The sequence below is a fragment of the Giraffa tippelskirchi genome, chromosome 12 (assembly GCF_054371585.1).
Source record: "Giraffa tippelskirchi isolate mGirTip1 chromosome 12, T2T-mGirTip1v1.2.pri, whole genome shotgun sequence".
Classification (NCBI taxonomy): Eukaryota; Metazoa; Chordata; class Mammalia; order Artiodactyla; family Giraffidae; genus Giraffa; species Giraffa tippelskirchi.
The window spans coordinates 42,339,782-42,360,445 of NC_137286.1; the positions used below are offsets into that span (position 1 = coordinate 42,339,782).

General features: G+C 45.5%; 1 protein-coding gene and 1 long non-coding RNA gene across 3 annotated transcripts in view; one reads left to right on the plus strand and one right to left on the minus strand.

The window, feature by feature from the left end:
• The window catches only part of BNC1 (basonuclin zinc finger protein 1), a 31,846-nt gene extending 21,060 nt beyond the window's left edge, over positions 1-10,786 (minus strand). The window contains exon 1 of one of the 2 annotated variants that reach the window (XM_081546784.1): positions 9,028-10,786. In XM_081546784.1, the coding sequence (XP_081402910.1) occupies positions 9,028-9,243 (216 nt within the window). In that variant the 5' untranslated portion in view covers positions 9,244-10,786. Of the gene's footprint in view, positions 1-8,623; positions 8,849-9,027 lie in introns of those variants that run through there. The other variant, XM_081546785.1, reaches the window with a different exon arrangement.
• The window catches only part of LOC145528453 (uncharacterized), a 132,353-nt gene continuing 119,292 nt past the window's right edge, over positions 7,604-20,664 (plus strand). Inside the window, exons 1-2 of the long non-coding RNA XR_014070435.1 lie at positions 7,604-8,116; positions 11,491-11,588. This is a non-coding gene — a long non-coding RNA (uncharacterized LOC145528453). The remainder of the gene's footprint in view (positions 8,117-11,490; positions 11,589-20,664) is intronic.

Genomic DNA, 20,664 nt, shown 5'->3' on the forward strand with positions numbered 1-20,664 from the left:
CCATGTCTTGGAATCTTTGACTATAAAGCAGGCTGGATATCTGCTCCTGCAACCTCTGAGGCTGATCAGCCACGTTAATGAGGATATACAGATAGAGAGCTGAAAAGACCAAAGAGCGCAGCAAAACTGCTGTTGTTACCAGGCCTATAACAGATCTTAGGTCCTCTGGGCTCTGGTGATCTGACTCTGCACAGATAGAGCTACCAAAAATACCTATGATAAAAACCTCCCAAAAAGTTGTTCCATGATGAATCATCCCTGAAAGAGGCAACAAGACAAGTGAAACTCCAAACCAATACCTTGTGGCTAGCACTGGGTCTGCTATTCTGTAAGCTTTCCAACTGGTATTAAGAGAATAAGGAATGAATCAACGAGAGAGCCACACCACGCTTATTAATTACAGACACACATCCAATATCCTTTGCCTGATTTGCCTTGGTAAAGGGAACCTTAAATTCCATGTCCCCCTTGGTGGGCTTCCTTAGTGGCTCAGATGGTAAGGAATCTGCCTGTAATGCATGAGACCCAGGTTTGATCCCTGGATGGGGAAGATCCCTGGAGAAGGTAATGGCAACCCACTCCAGTATTCTTGCCTGGAGGATTCCCTATACAGAGGAACCTGGCGGGCTACAGTCCATGGTGTTGCAAAGTCCAGTTAGTTGCTCATGACGGAGCGACTAACAGTTTTGGTGGCCAGATCACTAAGGACTGACTGACGTGTCTAAGTATAAGTTGTTGGGTAGAAGTTTACAGAAAGCTCCTTACAAATGGGAGCTGACTCAGCTGGGGGACTTCTTTGCCATGCTTCCTTCTTCCCTCTTGGAACAAGAGCATGATGTCTGGACCTCACAGATGCAAACATGAGCCCAACCTTGAAATCAGGCCCTAAGGATGGCTGAGCAGAAAGGATGGCAACTATTATTTAGGGGCTTTCACTAGCAGCCAAGTGCCATTCCTAACTTACACACTGATCTTCCTATCAACTCTTGAGAGTCTCTTGGACATTAAGGAGATCAAACCAGTCAATCCTAAAGGAAATCAACTCTGAATACTCATTGGAAGGACTGATGCTGAAGCTGCAGATCCAATACTTTGGCTACCTGATGCGAAGAGCTGACTCACTAGGAAAGACTCTGATGCTGCGAAAGATTGAAGGCAAAGAAGAGGGTGGCAAAGGATGAGATGGTTGGATGGCATCACCAATTCACATGAACTTGGGCAAACTCCTGGAGATGGTGAGGGACATGGAGGCCTGGCATGCTGCAGTCCATGGGGTCACAAAGAGTTGGACACGACTTAGTGACTGAACAACAACTTCCTATTGACTGTGGAGAAGGCCACATAAAAATTATGTAAAAAACTGCTATTAATAGTAGAGATCACTGAGGCCAAGTTTAGAGTTTATGGTCCTCTCTTTGAGTGTGAGATTCTAAGGCTGGGCCAGATTCTCAGTTCTAAGAATCATAATTTCCCAACTTGAAATCAAAGGATCTGGTCTGCTAAATCACAAATCACTTTTTAAAAGTCACCAAGCTTTGGAGGAAAAGTGATTCAGGTTGTTCCAAACTGTATTTTAAAATGCTGAATATAGACAATTGCTTTTCATATGTTTGAGTCCTGGAAATCTATGCTGCATATCAAAAACTGCCAATCTATAATACAAAACATCTTCTAAGGTGGCTGGACCACCCTTACTTTTGGGGAGAGGACTTCTTTCTTTTCATTTACAGTGACAATGTATTTCCATTCTCTCCTGGCTGCAGATCTAGCGTTCCTGGTTTGGAAAAATGCTTGATTCAAGGGTGGGAGATCTCTACCCCATTGCTCTTTGCCTCTTACACACATTTTGTACTTCTAACTTCTCTTACTAGAATTGGCTTTTTTGTTGTTATTGTTGTTCCCTACTTTCCCTCCTGCCATTTTTCTCTAACTTCTTTCACTTTCCATTAAGTCTTTCTAACATATGCAAACGCACAGAGTTACAACTAGGATTCTAAAAGTAGTACCATTGTTTGCCAGGTGTCCCAAGACAACTGGGGTGAAGGAAGAGGAAGACCCATATGGTCCTTTTGTGCGAGGCAGTTTATCTTCTGCTGGCAGCACCATACTGAAGTCCACCTGGAGAACTCTACATGGACCAGAAGTGCATCATGCCATCGTCTTCCATAGTAGTTTGACAAAATGAAACCAAAATCTTAACGAATTGTTTCTTTTTGTTTTGTCGGGGGGGGGGGGGTGTCATTATTTGTTTTTAACGCATCTACCATGTACAGGTAATAGGTAACAGTGGGCAGCCTCGGGGAGACAGGAGGAGGAACTCCCAGTGTCTGCTCTAGGGGAGCAAGCACATGGCTTCACTGGGAAAGGAAAACCATGCATCCTGGTTGACCAAGAATTGCTGAACAGAGAATATGATTTGCTAAAAATTAGTGTGTGTCATTCAGTATTACTGTGTTGTGTATGTTAGTTGCTTAGTCGTGTCTGACTCTCTGCAACCCCACAGACCACAGCCCACCAGGCCCCTCCGTCTGTGGGATTCTCCAGGCAAGAACCCTTACTAGAACCTAGCAAATTCAAAAGATAGTAAACACAAATGTAAAACTCACTGGCCACCTTTCAAGGATGCTATGGAACAAAAAAAATGGTAAAAAAAAAAAAAAAAAGAATCAAGCATGCATCCTTTTTTATACAAAATGTATTGCAGGGCAAGCAAATGGTTGATGAGGCAAAGACTCTCTTTAGAGTATTCCAGTAAATAAATAAATTAAGAATTAGAATACTAGCATTCTGCAACTCTTAACAAAAAGACAACAACCAGGTCACTTGCCTCAGCATTGGAGGATACATACTACTACAAATGGGTGTTCTTGCCCCAGAAGTTCAAATCTGAATTAGATCAAGCCTTTTGGTATAGGAGATGGAAGAATGCTTAAACATTCCTCACAAAGATCTCACAAGGATTGTGTGACATCCTTGCGTGATATCACAAGAAAACAAAACCCCAAATCCAGGCCGGGGAGTACTCCATAAGACAAGCGACTCCATAAGACAAATGACCCAGCTTTTTCAACAGGTAAACTGCGAGGAAAAAAGTAAAACATAAATTTGTAGATTAACGGACACAATTTATGGACCTTATTTGAATCCTGATTTGAACAAATCAATGATAATATAAACTTCAAGAGACAATTGAAGAAATCTGAACACTTAGAAATTTAACGACATTCCAAAGTTATTGTTAATTTTTAAGTGCTATATGGTTAGTATACTGTATTTCTTTAAAAAGAGCTGTTTATTTCAGAGCTACATATTAAAATATTTATGAATGAAATAGTATGAATGTTCAAGATTTGCTTCAAAGGAATTGTGTTGATGATAGTGAGGGAAACGGGTCGGAGAAACAGATGAAATGGGATTGGCTCAAAGTTGATCACTGTGGAATCCCCAAGCACGTATCACCAAGCATTCTTAAACTAATCTAATTTTGCTTAAAATTCTGAACAACAAAAAGTGAAAAAAAAGATATCAAGACTCCACCTCTCCCCCAAATTTTAGTTTTGAGTCAGATTGTGTAGAGGGAGGGAGCAATGTTATGTAGAGGGCAGAGGAGTCTTCATGGTCTCAGCAGTGCAGGCAAGAAACACCCTAGTCCTGGGCAAAAGGAGGCTCACCCTGAACATGTGTGTCAGGCCCAGGAGGCTGATTTCTGTCATGGGCAATGAGAGCCGACTTAGAAAGGCAAAACAGGGTGGCGGTGGGCTGTCAGATGGGCAGTCATGAGTCTCTCTCTTAGGTTCATGGAATCATCAGGTTCTTAACAATGGGAAGACAAGCGTTTACTGTGAGCATGGTTGAAAGAGGGATGCGAGAAGCCTCAGAAACCGGGAAGGTGGCATCTGCAATATAAAAATGACACTGAAGGAAAACTGACAGAATCTGGTTTCTCACTGCAAGGATGGCAATGAAGAGAGAGGCTGGTCACAGAAGACTGAGAGGGTGGAGAGGGGTCTGGCAGAGAAAAGGGCAGGTGGGAGGTAGAACTCAGGGAGCAGATGTTGGGCCAGGTCTACCTGTGAGTAGAAAGTGTGCGTGACACACTTGGAGTATTCTCTTGCTGCTCAGTTCAAAGAGGGAGATGGGGAAAATACTTGTTCTTTTGATCTCTATAAATCAAAGTATAAACTCTGTGCCAAGCTAATTTAACAGCTGTGCCTTTTTTTCTTAAAATTATTAGTTCTAAAAACAGAAAATATAAAAAGGAGAAAAATATGCAAATAAGACCACAGAAGCCAAACCAAATGTTTCTTCTTAAAAAAACCCCCACAACAACAACAACAAAAAAACTATACAAGTATATAAATGATACAGATACATTCTTTCTCCTTTATGTTTGAGAGACCTCAGTTGTAATCTTCAGAAACCTTTGATAACAAAAAAATGGAAGAACGTTATTCATGTAGAGAACTTCTGGACACAACCATCAACCTAGGGAAAAAGAAATAAAACCAAAACAACAACAAAAAAACACATTTACACTTCAGGATAATTCTAACTACACAAACAATGCAAGTTCACCCTTTCTGCTGTTGCAAAATAATGATGAAATTATGAACACTGGTAAGTAAAATTTTGCAAAACTTTCAGGGACTTAGTGAGAACTAGATTTTAAAGACTAAATATAGGAAAAAAATCCCGAGATCTTCCAAACGAAGTTTTTAAAAAGAAAAGATCAGATTTACGTATGCCATCCTGATCACTGTCTTAACATTCAGCATGGTGTTATTGTGAAACAGAGTTGTCTGTATAAAAATTTTATCCTCATAAGGAATAATGAAAGAAATAATCAGAGGGCTACAGAAGGAGAACAATGCTTCTGGAAGCTGATGCAGAGTTGAAAACAACTTTGATGTTTGCTAGCACCTACTGAAGGATCACACAAAGAATCTGTAAGAGTAGACAAACTAATATAACTCTGTGAAAAAAGTTAGCAGCCTGGATTAAGTTTACTTGAGACAACCATTTCCTTCCATGTAGGCTGTTTGGACCTGGCTTCACAACATTTTATTTGTCTGTCTTTCTATTCTCTCACATTAGGTAACTGAAATTATCAGCCCCCACCCAGCAAGGCAGAATCCTCCTGTGATACGTTAGGCTGATTTATAATCATGAGTCCATGTGTGGACTGGAATAGCGACAGCTGGTTTGCTTATTCATACGAAGTTTGAGGAGACCCCAAGTTGGACCCTGGCGAACCAGGTCTGTTCTGTTTAGACCCACCCTTTCTGGATAAAATAGGCACGTGTCTGAGCAGAGAAATGGGGCTGCACCGTAATCTTGGAATTTCCAGAATTAGGAAAAAGGGCTTCAAAGAATGACAAGAGCAAATAAGGTTTTTCAGGTGGAAACTGATGTAAAAGGAAAAAAAAAACCAACCAACCCTTTCCAGATGCCTCTTCTGTGCAGATCCAGTTATCTTTAACATCTCTCAGAAAAGTCATCAAAAATAAAATATCTAAATAAATAAAATTTCAAAATCTATAGACTGTTCAGAATAGTAATTTAGAAAATCTATGACTCTCTAAATCTTGATCTCAGATATAAAAAAAGATGTGCTGCTCAGTACTGAGATTTCATCTTAGCTATGATATTTCTCGTTCTTTTAAAACAGGACTGTTTCTGACAAAAGTAACTCATTCTAAATGACATCTGTAGAGGTGAAAATTCACCCCGGGGTAAAGCACGCTCCTCCTGCAAGTAATTTACCTTGTGGAACCTTCAGGGCAACTCTTTAATGGCCACTGTCAAAATAACTTCTAAAGCCATACACAAAAGCTAAAAGACACTTATACCCCTCACCCCTCATGCTGTGGTTTAACTGTACCGGCAAACTGAACTTTTCAAATGTCTTCCCATTTATATTTATCCCTAGGCGTTCATAAATAATAAGTGTATGCTTAAACGAAAATTATGATTTGTTCCACGGGGAAACCGATATGGCTCTTCTCACCCAATAGGTTGGTTCATCCTTCTTTCCAAGCTGAGGTACAGAATGCTGGCATGGACTTGGGACACAGGCCTAACTGCTGCATGGGAAAGGTGTGAAAAATTAAAATAATATAAAGCTAACTCTCTGTGCAAACTTTATGCTTCTACTGCAATAACTCCATTTGGGTTAATATGTCTAGTGTGAATTATAACCAGAACCAACAGATCATCATTCCACATTCCTGTAGATATCAACAGCCAAATCACCACTGCAAACTCATTACACTCTTTGAAGAAGGAGCATGCTGCTAAATCCTTACTATTCTGAAGGGAATACAACAATGGACATAGATGATATTCCAAATTAAATTATGCAGATGTCTGAACATGAGTTCCCAAAATATGAGCAGTACTTGTGTTAGGTGAAGATTCCACCACTTCTTCTCAGCATTTAGCTACAACTGAACATGTTCAACCAACTTCCTTAGTGAAATTAAAGTCAGCAAACTTATAAGGTGAGAAATCAAATAATGACACATCTTATTCTTTTAGGTATGCCACAAAGGATAAAGCTATTTATCAAAATTTATTTTAGCAAAAGCGATGGCTATCTTTCCACATCTATTTAAAGCAAAAATCAAATCCTGGACAATCTGTAACATTTGAAGTAATGCTCTTTTACTTGATGCACAAAAGTTTTATTTTGACATATTCAATTTAAATGAAATATTAATAAATACATCAAGAGATTTGGGGACAACAGAGAAGCCATCATATTTATCACTGAACAAAACTGTTAACATATAAGCACATATTTGCAATTAAGAGTCTAAGAAATGTTATGAAAAGATGCCATGAAATCCAACAGCAAATTAAAACAATAAGGAACAGAAGGACACCAGAAAAATGACCTGCTAAATGCTGTTGTTCAACTCACTTACTGTCAAGCCAAAATCTTTGTTGCTTTGATAAGAAGAATATGTTTTTAAAAAAATGGTTGCTAAATCTGCTCTATGAGTCCAAAGCTGTAGGAACACATATTTCCCCCTACACACACACACACACACACACACACACACACACACACACACACACGCGTGCGCATACACACCCCGACAGGGATTCCCAGGACACCAGCGGGGCCTCTTTTAGGCCCCTTAAGTGTTAACAGCAGAGGCCTGGCTGCGACCAGGCGTCTGGCCCCATTTAAACGCCCTGTCTTCAGAGGGCCGCGGTGAGCACGGCCATAAAACGAGGGGACATTACTGAACCTTAGCGTGTCTGATCCTCCCCCCAACAACACACAACTTTACTCATACAATTAAGGCTGCTAGTTGGCATTCCATTTAACTGTCAAAGTCAGGCCGGTGGCAGCCCCGCCGCCACAAAGAGATGCCTAAAATGAGAAGAACATGTTTCTACACCGCATTTGAGAAAGTTTGGCTCCGAGCTATGCGCTGATTAATATCAGATCTCCTCCTTCACTCGCCGCTCTCGACAATCTTGTCACATCTGGCTGACAAATCCTTTAGCTTATGCAAAGCCGGGCGGCCGCTAGGGCTCGGGGTCTGGCCCGAGGAGCAGCGGGGACCACGCGGTGGCCGCCGCCCCCTCCTCCGCCCGCGGGGGGCCCCCAGTCCACCGCCCCATCGGCCGGGACCCCGCTTGGGAGCGCGGGAGGCGGGCGGTCGCGGCACCTCCAGGCCGGGAAGCCGAGGGCGGCCCCGGATTCGACACCGCCGCAGGCTTCGCAGCCCGGTCCGGCCCGGTCACCCGCAGGCAGCCCGTACCCCTCAAGGGCCAGAGCCCCGTCTGTCAGGCTCGGACGTGGAAACACTTGAGCCCGACCCCGATTCCCGGGGCTGCGGCAACATCTCGCGCTGAACCGTTCCGCGCACCCGGCAGGTCAGCTGGAACGTTTATAAAAACCTGACCCTGCACCGTCGACTCTCTGCTGTCCCGGGAAGCCCCCCGACCCGACCGCGTCTCCATTTGTAGTTTTGTACAAAAGACTCTCACTCCCATCCAACCATCCCATCCCGACAGGAGCACCCGTCACTGCCCCTCGCCTGGCTCCGCAATTCTCTGAGGGACCCGAAGGCACGCTCAGTTCTCCAGAAACAAAATCCAGGTGAAAAACGGTCACTTAAAATAGCAGCTGTGTAATTAATTCTGCAGTAAGAGCGGTTGCAACAGTTAGTCCCAACGTCCTAGACCGAACAGTGGAGGTGCTGAGGGGGCGGGAAGACGCGCGCAGGGAGGACGCGGCCGCCGGGTCCCTCCAGACCCCGCACTTTCGACGCTTTGACGCGGCCCCGGGGACGCCGGGGACCCGCCCTCGCCCGCCGACACCAGTCGCGCACCCGGAGCGCGTCAGGCGGCTCCGGGACGTCGGGCGGAGACGGGTCCGGGCGCCCCCACGGGCCCTCCCCGCGGTGGAGACGTTCCCTCACGCCCGGCCCCGGGGAAAGGCCGCGCCGCCGCCTCCCCTGCTGCGCAGGTGGCCTTCGGGTAGGTGGCCCGGGGCGCACCCCCGAGACCCGAGCGGCCCGAGCGGCCCCGGGTCCTAGTGGCGTCCCCGGTCGCCCCACCCCGCGCGCTGAAAGGGCCCCGCGTCCGCGGAGGGCGCCGCGCTTACCTCGGCCATCCTGCGGCCGCTGCAGTGCCGGGGCTACCGGCGCGTGTCCCCGTCCCGGGTCGCCCCGCGTCCGCCCCAGCTCGGCGGGCGCCGCCTCATCCAAGCTCCGGCCGTCGGGGCCCGCCGCGGCGAAGTGGGCGGCTCCCCGGGCGCCCCGGCCGCGCGGCGCGGTGGCCGCCCCCGCCCGCCGCGCACCGCGTGTGCCCGCACGCCCGCCCCCTGCGCCCCGGGGGGCGCCCCTCCCCCTCTCCCCTCCCCCTCCCGCCGGGCCGCAGAGTCGCCCGCAGCTCAGGCGCTGCTGCTGCGCCGCCGGGAAGCCGCCTCCCTCCGGGGCGGCTCACGAACGCGCTAAATCGATGCAGCTGAGGCGAGGCCGTGGCCCCCGCAGACAGCGGAGACCTCACCGGCGGCCGGCGCGGAGGTGTCTGCCCCCGCCGGGCTTGAAGGCACTTGTCGGGAAAGACACGGACGTGTCGGTGTTTGCCTCTCCCGGGGAAGGGCGAAACACTCTGAAGTTCTCTCTCTGGCTCCCATCGCGGGCGATGGTCCTGCCGCCCTGCCCACCCCGGGGCGCACTCGGGGTCCCACCGCGGCCAAGAAGAGGGCTGTGCCACCCTCATCACCAAAAAGTTTATTTCCAGAGGAAGTGGTGGTGGGGGTGGGGGACGTGTCCCAGGATGTGGAGAAAGGAGGGCGCCAGGAAGGTTTATTACAACCGCCAACGGGGCACCCCGCTTTCTTTCTGTAGTTGGAGTTAGAGTCAGTTCCCGCTTTACCGAGTCCCGAGGACGAGCGACTTTGCTCTCTAAGCCTCAGTTGCTTCCGTTGTAGAATGGGATTAAATTTTCACCTACCTTATGGGGTGTTAAGGACAAAATGAAATGTCCTGGGAAACCTAACAGGAACTCGGCCCCCATGAAGAGAAGGGGAGGCGGCCTAAGGAGGGGACCTGGCCTTCTGTCCTGGGGACACAGCGTCCTTCACCCTAGGAGCAGACAGACATGGCCCACGGCTGCTGGAACAGGACCCAGCTTTTCTCCTGCCCTGCGCTGGGGCAGACGCAGACCCTGCAGGAGAGTCAGGCCTTCCCTCCCTTTTCAGGTCCCTAAAAGAAGTCTCTGAAGGCTGGACTTAGTGGGGAATCCTGCCTTCTTCTCCCCCAGTTTATCCCACCTACCTTGCTGCTAGTGAAGATCTTTGAAGGGGAAAAAGGAAAAACAAACAAACAAACAAACAAACCTTGCACATTGTGAAAAAACATATGAGATGGAAGGGAAAAGAAGGGAGTTGCAGTCATTCAGACGGAGGGTCCTGGCTCTGAATCTCACAGACCTCTGAGTGGAAAAGGAGAGAAAGGAGCAGCTGTGGTGCCTGTGGAGGAAAGTAGGAGAATTTGGGCTTTGTGGAGTCCAGAGAGCTCCTGCTGCCTGTGCCCGGCAGGCTGGACACACACATCTTGTGTCCTGGTCCTGTCCTGGGTCTGCAGTGTAGTGCCCTTCCGCGCAGGTATGAGGTTGCCTGACCTCCTGTGATGGTCTCTCTTTGCCCTGCCTTGGCAAGGTGTTGGCAAGATGCATTTTCTCACATGACCGTCTTTATTATGAAGCTTTGCTTTGTGAATTGCAAACCTAAACGGCTTACCTTCCCTTTATCCTTGTCCTTCCCACTCCCAGCATTTTGACCTTTCTCCTCCTCTCTGCCTGTTGTAATGCAGTGCATCCTTCAGGACCTTTCTCAAATGTCACCCCTTCTCAGAGGCCTTCCCAGATCCACCAGCCCTCCACTCCGCCTGCTTTTGTCCTCTTCTGACCCCCAGGCACTTGCAGCTGCCTCTCTTACTGTGCTTATTACATTCTCTAGCCTGGTCGTGATGTGTCCTTGTCTTGACTTCTTTGGTTATTACTCATCTTAGTGACTTCTGTGTTACGAGTTGCTGCAGCAGACAAAGCCCAGGTTTTGGAGTTAGAATGGCTTGGGTGTAGCTGGTTCCCACAATTGGAAACCGGTTGAGGAGGACAGCTTTCTTGGCCTCACTGTTCTCATCTTTAAAAGTAGGTATGAAGTCCTGTCCCTAGTTAGATAAGTAGAGTTAAATAAGATAGTTTTTGTTCTGTAAACGCTATTCTCCTCCCTTTCTGCTGCTCATAAAACTGATCTTGTAATTAATTTAAATTCGTTTTCAGAGAAGTTCTTGGTTTCAGCATTCTTGAATGGCCGTATAGGCTTATTATAAATATGCTGAAATGTCAAAGACCCAGACAGTGGCCCAGTTAAATACATTTATTTTGTCTCATTGACAACTTTAGTCAGTATCTTTGTGTTGTAAAATTAATTTACAACTTAATTATATTTTAGTAAAACCTTTCACTAGCAGCAAAAATCAGGATCAACCTGTTTAACTCTAGTTACAGACAAGGAGGATTTTTGGCAATACACAATTTGAAAACGTGAAAATAGGCTGTCTATTCCAATATGCACCGTGGGGATGCACATATGCATGCATGCATGCTCGCTCAAGCATGTCCTACTCCTTGCGACCCAATGAACTGTAGCCCAGCAGGCTCCTCTGTCCATGGGATTTCCCAAGCAGGAATATTGGACTGGGTAGCCATGCTTTCCTCCAGGGGATCTTCCAGACCCAGAGATCAAACCTGCATCTCCTGCATTGGCAGGCAGATGCTTTAGCACTTTGCCACCTGGAAACCTGAGGATGCACATATACATTTCTCCAAATGTGACAATTTGGACTCATTTTGGGAATCAGTAGGACTAGATGAAAATTGCTGATTTATTTTTTGCAGGTTCATTGAGAACCATATACCTGATTAAGTGTGACTTCTGACATCAGCCCTCCTATTTATTCCCAGATTTGATGGACTTCTCTGCCTCTCCTTGGAAACATGCAAGCAGAAACTGGGCCAGAGAAACCACCCCTGAGTGAAGAAAAGGATGTGGCACTGGCTGGGTAAGGACCATCCAGAGCATGCTTCTCTTCTACTGGTCAGTGATGGGCATGAGTTTCCTGTCTCCAGGCCTCAGCTTCTTCAGCTGGCGAATGGTGTACCCCGAGGGCCTACCCCGTTCTCACAGTTCTCCCTTTTTGCCTCTGTGTGCTTCTTTGCTCCCGGAGAAGGCAGTGGCAACCCACTCCAGTGCTATTGCCTGGACAATCCCGTGGACGGAGGAGCCTGGTAGGCTGCAGTCCATGGGGTCACACAGAGTTGGACACGACTGAAGCGACTTAGCAGCAGCAGCGTCTTTGCTTCAGCCTGACCGTTTCTCGTTTGTGTCCAGTTTCTTGTTGTAGCGAGCATAAAAAACATTATCTTCACTGATACCGGGGATTAAAAAAAAAGCTTTATTAAAAAGGGTAAAAGTCAAGAAGGCGTAAATTAAGAAAAGCCTTGTGACCTGTTCTTATAGAGGCATAAAGCTGCTCTGTTTTTTTTTTTTAAGTAATTCCTTTTAAAAATATTTTTATTTATTTATGACTGTGCTGGGTCTCTGTTGCTGCATGGGCTTTTCTCTAGTTGTGGCGAGTGGGGGCTACTCTCTGGTTGCTGTGCCCTTGCCCTTGCTTCTCGTGGTGGTGGCTTCTCTTATTGTGGCACATGGGCTTAGCTGCTGCACGGCATGTGAGAACTTCTTGGATCAGGGATCGAACCCCGTGTCTTCTGCATTGGCAAGCAGATTGTTTACTGTTGAGCCACCAGGGAATCCCAAAGCTGTTCTTCTTAAGTGAGAGGCTTGGCTGGGTTGCCCTGTCCCTGAGTGAGGCCTTTCCTGGGAGGATATGCTATGATGGCCCACCCTGAGAACTGTTGGTGTATCCTGAGAGGAGGGGCAGCCTGAGCTGGGGTAGGCAGGACAGTGGGGGTTGTTTGCACTGACAGCCAGTGCCTTTGTGAGGTGATCAGTTTTTATTCTGCTTGTCATCAGCTGGGAATGTGAGCTTACTTATGCCAGATTTCCTGAGTTTTCAAAAGAAGCTGGGAATATCCTGATATTTAAAATTTGGCAACTCATTAAAATTTTTGATAAATACTGTGTGAGTCAAACAAAATATGTTTTCGGGCTGAATCTGGCCTATGTGCTGTTCATGTGTACCCTCTGCTATATATAGTGATGTCTTCTTGGGGCCTGGGTTTGTAGAATATAGTAGATGTGCAGTGAACATTTGTAGGGTGAGTATCACTCCTGATGCACAATGGCTCACTGCCTGCCTAAGCTTTACATGGAATTCTCAAAAGCCACCTGGAGATTAGTAGCAACCTTTTTGTGCTGGATTCAGAGCTCACTAACGGGCTGATAAACTTTTATTTTTTTTAAGATTTGTTTTGATGTGGCCTATTCCCATAGTCTTTATTAAATTTGTTACAGCACTGCCCTTGCTCTGTGTTTTGGCTTTCTGGCCATGAGGGTGAGGCATATGAGATCCCAGCTCCTCAGCCAAGGATCAAACCTGCACGCCCCCTCATTGGAAAGCAAATTCCAAACCACTGGACCACCAGGGAAGTCTCTGGGCTGGTAAACTTTTACAGTGTTTTTATACACTGATGAGACTCCCTATAGTTGATAATAGTTCTATGAAATATAGAATTGCCTCTCACTGAAAAACGAATTCTCACAAGTTTTTCTCCAGTGGGAACAAATGAACTTGAAAAAACTTTTTTTTTAATTAAAAAAAGGTATTTTAAACCATGGGCTCATCATAATAAAAAGGAAAAAACCTCCAGCTTTAGCTCTGTGGAGTTTTGGGCACCATTGATGGGAACAGTGTATTCCAGCCTGGTGTCTGGGTGGCTGCCCCCCTCTCTTCTGATCTTACCTGTGGCTGGAGGAGGAACTGCCCTTGGGCAGTTGACAGGAGGACTGTGAGGCCAAAGAGGCTGGGCAGGAAAAGGCTTCTGACACTCAGGGTGGGCAGAGAGCCATGGCTCTGTCAGAAGTCTTCTGAGGTGGCCTCACCTGAGTCCTCCACGTTTCTCAGAGGACGGTGTCGGGAAACACCAGGAGGCAAGAGTCATATTGGCTCGGTCACCTCCCAGCCCAGACACAGACACCTGGAGGCGGCAGGTCTGGGCGCATCTGGAGCTCAGCTCAGCAGTGGAACCTGACTAAGCGGGGTTCAGGCCAAACTGCACCCCTCAACCCCACCACCCCCAGCTGCCTGTGGAGGGGCAGGCTGGCCTGCTGCAGGCCTGGCCCAAGTGTTACAACTTCCCTCCAGCCTCTGGGCTGCTCCCTATGGAGAGGAAGGAGATGAGGCTGTCCCAGAGGTGGCAAAGGGTTTTGGTGGCAGAGACCTGTTCCGTTTCTCCACCTCTCACACAAGGTCAGGGACTGAGGGAACCACAATACCCTTAAGGTCCTGCTCCACAGAGGGGAACGCGCTGGGTCTTGTATTGTGGGTTTGGTAGCCAAGACTGCTAAATCTCAAGGAGGGGATGTCAGAAGAAGAGTGATAAATTCTGTCATAAATTCCCAACTGCAAACAAACCCAGGCCCAATTCTCAGCCGCTTCCCTGACCGCGTCTGCCAGGGCTGCGGCATGTGAGCATCATTGGCACTCTCAACGACTGGGAAAGAATACTCATTTTTGACACAGACAGGTCGAATGCTTATGATGGTCTTGCAAGTGTAAGGCTTGGAGAAAATTTTGCGAGTTTGGCTACTACTGTTGTTTTGATATGTCTGGGATATGTGAAGTTAGCTTCTTATTTAATCTGTCCTCCATGGCCTTTAAATAATTGGCGACAGTCATAAGAAGGCCTGTCTTCTGAACAGCTCATTCTCTCTTCACCAAGGCAGTGGAAAGAAAATATTACAAGTGGGCCCCTCCCTGTACACTTTTATGTAGTACTACAATTTCAACTGTGAACTCAAGGAGCTCTGTTTCTAAGTAAAGTTTAGAAAGAATACTTAGTTATTGAAAATCCCTTAGATTGGCCCTTCGCATTTCAAGTTGATGGATTTGAAGTGGGTTTTATCAGGAAAGGGAAACAAGTGAACATGTGTCAAAAGAAAACTTGTAAGGTTCATTATACCTTGGAACATGGCATCTTCTACAAATTTAATGACCCATTTTCAAGTCAAGTAGAAAATATTTGGGTTACTATAACTGAGAATTCCAAATTAGGTCATATTGCTTTTGGAAATTGGGAAGAAAGGGTTAGGGAAGATGGACATAGGATGGGTTTTAAATCATTCTCAATTACCCACTGATATCAAACTAAAAATATTTCTTTGGGAGTATTCTTAAGGGAAAAGAGAGCTGTTTAAAAAACAAACTTAGAGTTATGCATTTTAAGTTTTTGAAGCAGTAAAAACCATCTTTAAATTTTTCATATCAAATTTAGAGGAAATAGATTCCTTTTTATAGCCCTCATCTCTGATACTGAATAAAGATTAACTAGGGGACCTCCTTGGCGATCCCGTAGTTAAGACTCTGAGCTCCCAATGCAGGGGACCCAGGTTCAATCCCTGATTGGGGAACTAGAGCCTGCATGCCCCAACCAAGATCCCACGTGCTGCAACTAGAGACCTGGCACAGCCAAAAAAAATATTATAATCCAGAGTCTATGCGTGAAGAAGGATTGCAGCAGATGCTATGATGTGTTGCCTCCTCAATCTCCATTTCATTCCTTCTAAAGCATGTAGCAGCTGTTTCTTCTAGGTAGGGACCCAACCTGACTCCCACAGGTGATTGGTTCAGGTGAAAGAAAGTGAAAGTGTTAGGCGCTGAGTTGTGTCTGACTCTTTGTGATTCCGTGGAGGGCTCCACTCTCCATGGAATCCTCCCAAAGAATACTGAAGTGGGTTGCCATTCCCTTCTCCAAGGGATCTTCCTGATGCCAAGATCAAACCCAGGTCTCCTGCATTGCAGGCAGATTCTTTACCATCTGAGCCACCATGGAAGCCCCAGTCAACACCAAGGTATTTTACTGGTCAGAGGGATTGGTTCTATCATAATCCAATCAGCTCAAAGCTCAGGATTTTTGCTTGATGGTTATGGGAAGCCAGGTTCTTCTTTACCCATTGTCATGAAGGAGTCATGTAATCCCTGATGTTATTTGTAGCTGAAGTTTTGATCAAACCATGCATGAAGCCTTCAGCCTTTTAGATTTGTGAACAGTTAAACCAGTTTTATCATGTAAGCCAATTTGAGTTTCCCCCCCTTATTTTCAATAGAAAGCTTCTCTGCTGATGTAGAAACTTATATTCAGTTTTACTGGAAGATTATTCTGGGATAAAGGATAAATGAAATACGAAGTGCCCTCTGTTATAACAGTCTTTGTTCAATCTTTCACTCTCAGATGATAAAAGATTAAGAGAGTCTCCAAACACAGACCTTAAATCCACAAATCCTGGGCAGGTGAGGAGATCCTTCTAATTAAAGCACGCCTATTTTCTGGTCATGCTTATCTCCTTGATCCTAAGTAAAATATTTTCCAGAAATGCGCTGACCACATACTTTAATTTTTGAAGAGATTTTTCTTCTTGGCTTTTGAGATTCAGAAGATAGGGACCGATTCTTACTATATCTAGAACAGGGCTCTTCTGGTGCTTCTTAAATAGGGTCTAACCTATAAATGTGTATATGAAGGGATTTAAAAACACATTCTTGACTTGTAGCTTCTTAAAAGTACCTTCTTATAAAATGGCATAATTGAAGACTTCTAAAAATGTAATTGCCAGCTGCACTTGGGGATCCATTTTGTCAAACTGTGGCCTCTAACACCTTGTCTCGACACCAAATCAGTTTTGATACCGACATTTCTCAGAGGTGTGGCTTGAAATCCTCAAATTACCACACAAGTTTTAACAGGCCAGTTTTGTCTGTCACCAGGAGTTTAGTAATTAACAAAATGCCCCAGCACTAATGGTTTATCCAAAGGCGAGTCAGTAAGAGACATTATACAGGAAATAGACCTGTTCGCTCATGAAGGAACTTACAGAAGGAGCACCCCAGGTACACGTTATGCTCAACTTGGACCCAGTCACTGAAGCTCAGTCTGAGACTTCAAAGGGAGACCAGAAGCAAGCCCTGGGCATAGAGCCTATATATTAAAATCAAGTGACCTTCGTAATGTCCGTTCTAGGAGTCACACACCTCCGAATCATTTTCACAGCCGTGAGTATTTCGCAACAGCCTTTGTTACACACCTTCTAATCAAAGCTAGTGGTTTTCTTGGGAGTCTGAAACAGAGCACATAACAACCAGTGAGTAACCTGCCAGTAATGCCGTGGTGACAATTCTGCTTTGTTCTGTGGGAGTGTAAGAAGCCGAGTCAGGACACCCATCACTCTCCGCGAATGCTGAGAAAGGAAGGTCTGCAGACTCACAGAGGGGAATGCTGTCTTTATCTGAGGTGGCTGCCAAGTCTTAAATACTAAAACATGTAGGTGTACTTGAGTAAAGAGAAGGCACTGACATTTCAAAGATAATGCGATAGAAGGGAACCCCCCCCCCAAAAAAAAAGAGGAGCCAGGTTATTGGGCAGAGATGTAATTTTACCCTTGAAAAGGTGACCTGTCTTAGAACCTCGCCGTCCTCAGATCCTGGCAGAAGGGTCCACGCACGTCCTCATGCTCGTGTTTCTGCTGAGCAGGCTTTCTGCCCAGACCTCCCCTCTCACTTTCTCTCTTCAGGACACCCCTAATGGATTGCAGATGTCCCATTTGGTTAGAAGCACGTTTCGGATACATCTGCCCTTCTTGCTTTTATGCAAAAAACACCTGCAAATCTTTATCTTTGGTTAGATTTACCACACATTTGAAGCTTTGAAATCTTGGTCCAGTGGGAAGGAGGAGTGTGTCACCACCCTTCTTCAGTTGGATTCCACAGTGGTCAATGGCCTTTGGGGGGATGTTTTCATTTCTATTAATACTTAAAGATAAGAGTCAGGAAGACTTTCACAGCGCAGACCTACTCAACTGGAGACCAATTCATTTCTTAAAGCCTATAGAATCTGTGGAAAAAAAATATATGATGACTGTGGATGGACAGCCATAGTGTGTGTGTATGTGATTTCCTGATTTTCTGAGTCTTAATGAAGAAAGTAGGACCACAGCACCTGAAGAAGAGAGGACAATAAAATGTTGGCAGACTGGTGAGGATATGGTTACAGGACCAAATGTGCCTTGAAAATGCATGTGATGTATTATTTCCAATAAGTGAGTAAGTCCCTCTAGGCCTCAAGGAAGATTTTCAACCACTCCCTTTATTCATTCAGCTTCAGGATATTCCATCCCAGCACCCAGGGAATGACAAATGCCACTTAAATAGTTCTGAGAGAATAAAACAATAATATCATGAGCTGCCTCTGGGAGGGTGAGAAGGAAATCCATATTTAGTGTGGTTTTGCAAGGAAGTGGTAAGCACTGGCTAGCTGAACACTAGCTGTGTAGCTTTTGGAGACTGGGTTTTCTCATGTGCTAAGTGATGGAGGTGGAGGAAAGTCATTTGTTTGTTGCACAAAAAAATATTTTTTTAAAACTTTTTGTTTTATATTGGAGTATAGCTGATTAACAATGTTGTGATAGTTTTAGGTGAACGGTGAAAGGACTCAGCCATACATGTACATGTATCTATTCTCTCCCAAGTTCCCCGCCCATTCAGGCTGCCACATAACATTGAGCAGAGTTCCCTGTGTTATACAGTAGGTCCTTGTAGGTTATCCATTTTAAATATAGCAGTGTGGACATGTCCACCCCAAGCTCCTTAACTATCCCTTCCCCTAGTCCTTCCCCCTGGCAAGAATAAGTTCCTTCTCTAAGTCTGTGAGTCTGTATCTGTTTTGTAAGTTCATTTGTAGCATTTCTTTTCAGATTCCTCATATAAGTGGTGTCATATGCTGTTTCTCCTTCTCACAAATAATTTTTGATACTGAGTGCCTTGTATGTGTCAGGTGTTGGCAGTGCCTGAGGCCACAGCAGGCCCGTCTCTGCCCTCGTGAGCAGCCCTCCACGGAACTCTCACTTCCCGGTCATGCCCTGTCATTCACTGATGACCCTGAGTATTGGCTACAATTTTCCACCCCGCCTAGACCTTCCTTAATTCCTGGATTTCAGTGGTGATGTGGTCTGCCTCCCCAGTAATCTGGCCCTATGATTCTTGGACCTCCCCGGGCTTCAACATCTCTTCCCTTTCTGCCACCTGTGTATTTTGGCCTATGAAGATATCTAGTTTCCTGACTCCTCTGTTTTCCCTATCAGTCTCTTCCTGGCCTCTGTCTCTTACCTGTGGAGTAAGAACCCTGTCTCTATTACTCAGATTATTATCTCCCATAACCCATAATTCCCTGGCACCACTATCCTTCTGTGACATCCAACAGCCAAATCCTAATACCTTAATCAGCCTCCTCAGCTTCAGCATACAGACTGAGTGTTGATAGAGAAGCAGAATGATGACGGGGTTGGTGTCTCTACCCCAGTGCCACATTTTCATGGAAAACTCCCCTTTTTATTCCCCTCAGTGATTTAACCAAAATACATTTAAACACCTGTTTTAATTTTTTATTTTTTAATTATTTCTTCTCTCTCTGTTTTTATCAGGCCATACCATGGAGCATGTGGGATATTAGTTCCCCGACCAGGGATCGAACCCATGCCCCCTGAAGTGGCAGTGTGACACCCTAACCACTGAGCTGCCAGGGAAGTCCTAAACCCTGTACAACAAAAAAACCCAGAACATTCCTTTGAATCTCACACCTTCTCCACTCTTTCCTCTTCTTCTTGTCCCAGCTTTTCAGGTAGTCCACACTTGTTGCTCGCTTCCTTGATTTCCCATCCAACGGGCATTCTTCCACTATTCACACTGTCCTCTGCTGTATTAGTCTCTGTGGACCACAACTTCCCTGAGTTCCTCACCATCTCGTGCTCCTGGTTCTCCTCATTCCTCTCTCACCAGATATTTTCCATGAGCTTCATGGGTTCCTCTTTCTCCTCTTTCTGCACTTTGGATGTTCCTCAGGGTCTGTCCTCAGTCATCTGTTGTTTGTACTTAACACTCTGCCTCCTTTGGTTTAGATGCTGCACTTACAGTGTAAACAGTATACACCATCCTAAGCCTGTAGGCCACTATTGTGCATAGTAGTTTTTTTCTAAGCAAGCTTGCCTCCATGTCTCTGCTCCTATCTCTCTCTTTTAAAAAGATATTAATTTATCAGTCTGTGTTGGGTCTTGGTTGCAGCACGCAGGCTCTCTAGTTGTGTCGTGAGGGCTTAGTTGCCTGGCACCATGTGGGATGTTAGTTCCCCGGGATTGAACCCATGTCCCTGTATTGGAAGGTGGATTCTTAACCACTGAACCGCTAGGGAAGTGCTTCCACTCCTGTCTCTTTTGCCTGGAATAACCTTACCAGCTGAGGTGGAACATTGCGCCCCCCACCTCCCTATTGGCTAATTCCTACTCTTCCTTTAGGCTTAGTTTAAGCTCATGGTCCTCCAAGAAGTCATTGCTGAAAGTCTCTGTTTTCCTTTTCCAGGCTGGACTAGATGTCCCTATTCCTTGCTATACTCTGAGAATAGGTTTCCTTTGCATGTAACACATTTTAATTGTTCTCTTACATGCCCTCCCCATCTATTAGACTCTGCTCCTTGATGACAAAGGCCATATCTTACTAATTTAGTATCTCCCAGGGTTTAGCATAAAATGCTTGGTGTATCATCTTTGCCCAGTAATAGGTGTTCAATGAATGATTGTTGAGAGACTGAATTGTAGCATCAATATCCTTTGGAATTCTGTTCCATTTTAGGTTTTCATATCTCTATTTATAAGGGAAATTGGCCTGTAATTGTGTGTATGTAAGTCAAAGAAATTTGGAGTCAATGGACATGTTTGTTTTATAATACCAATTGGTAGCTTCCCATTTTCCCCAATGCTATGGAAAAGTTTTTTTTTTTTAACATGGAAATTATGTTTCTCTAAGATTTGACAGCATTCAAACCTGCTGGTCGGGCTAGAGGTTTTTTTAAAAATAGTTTTTTTAAAGCAATCTGTAGATTCAATGCAATCCCTATCAAGCTACCAATGGTATT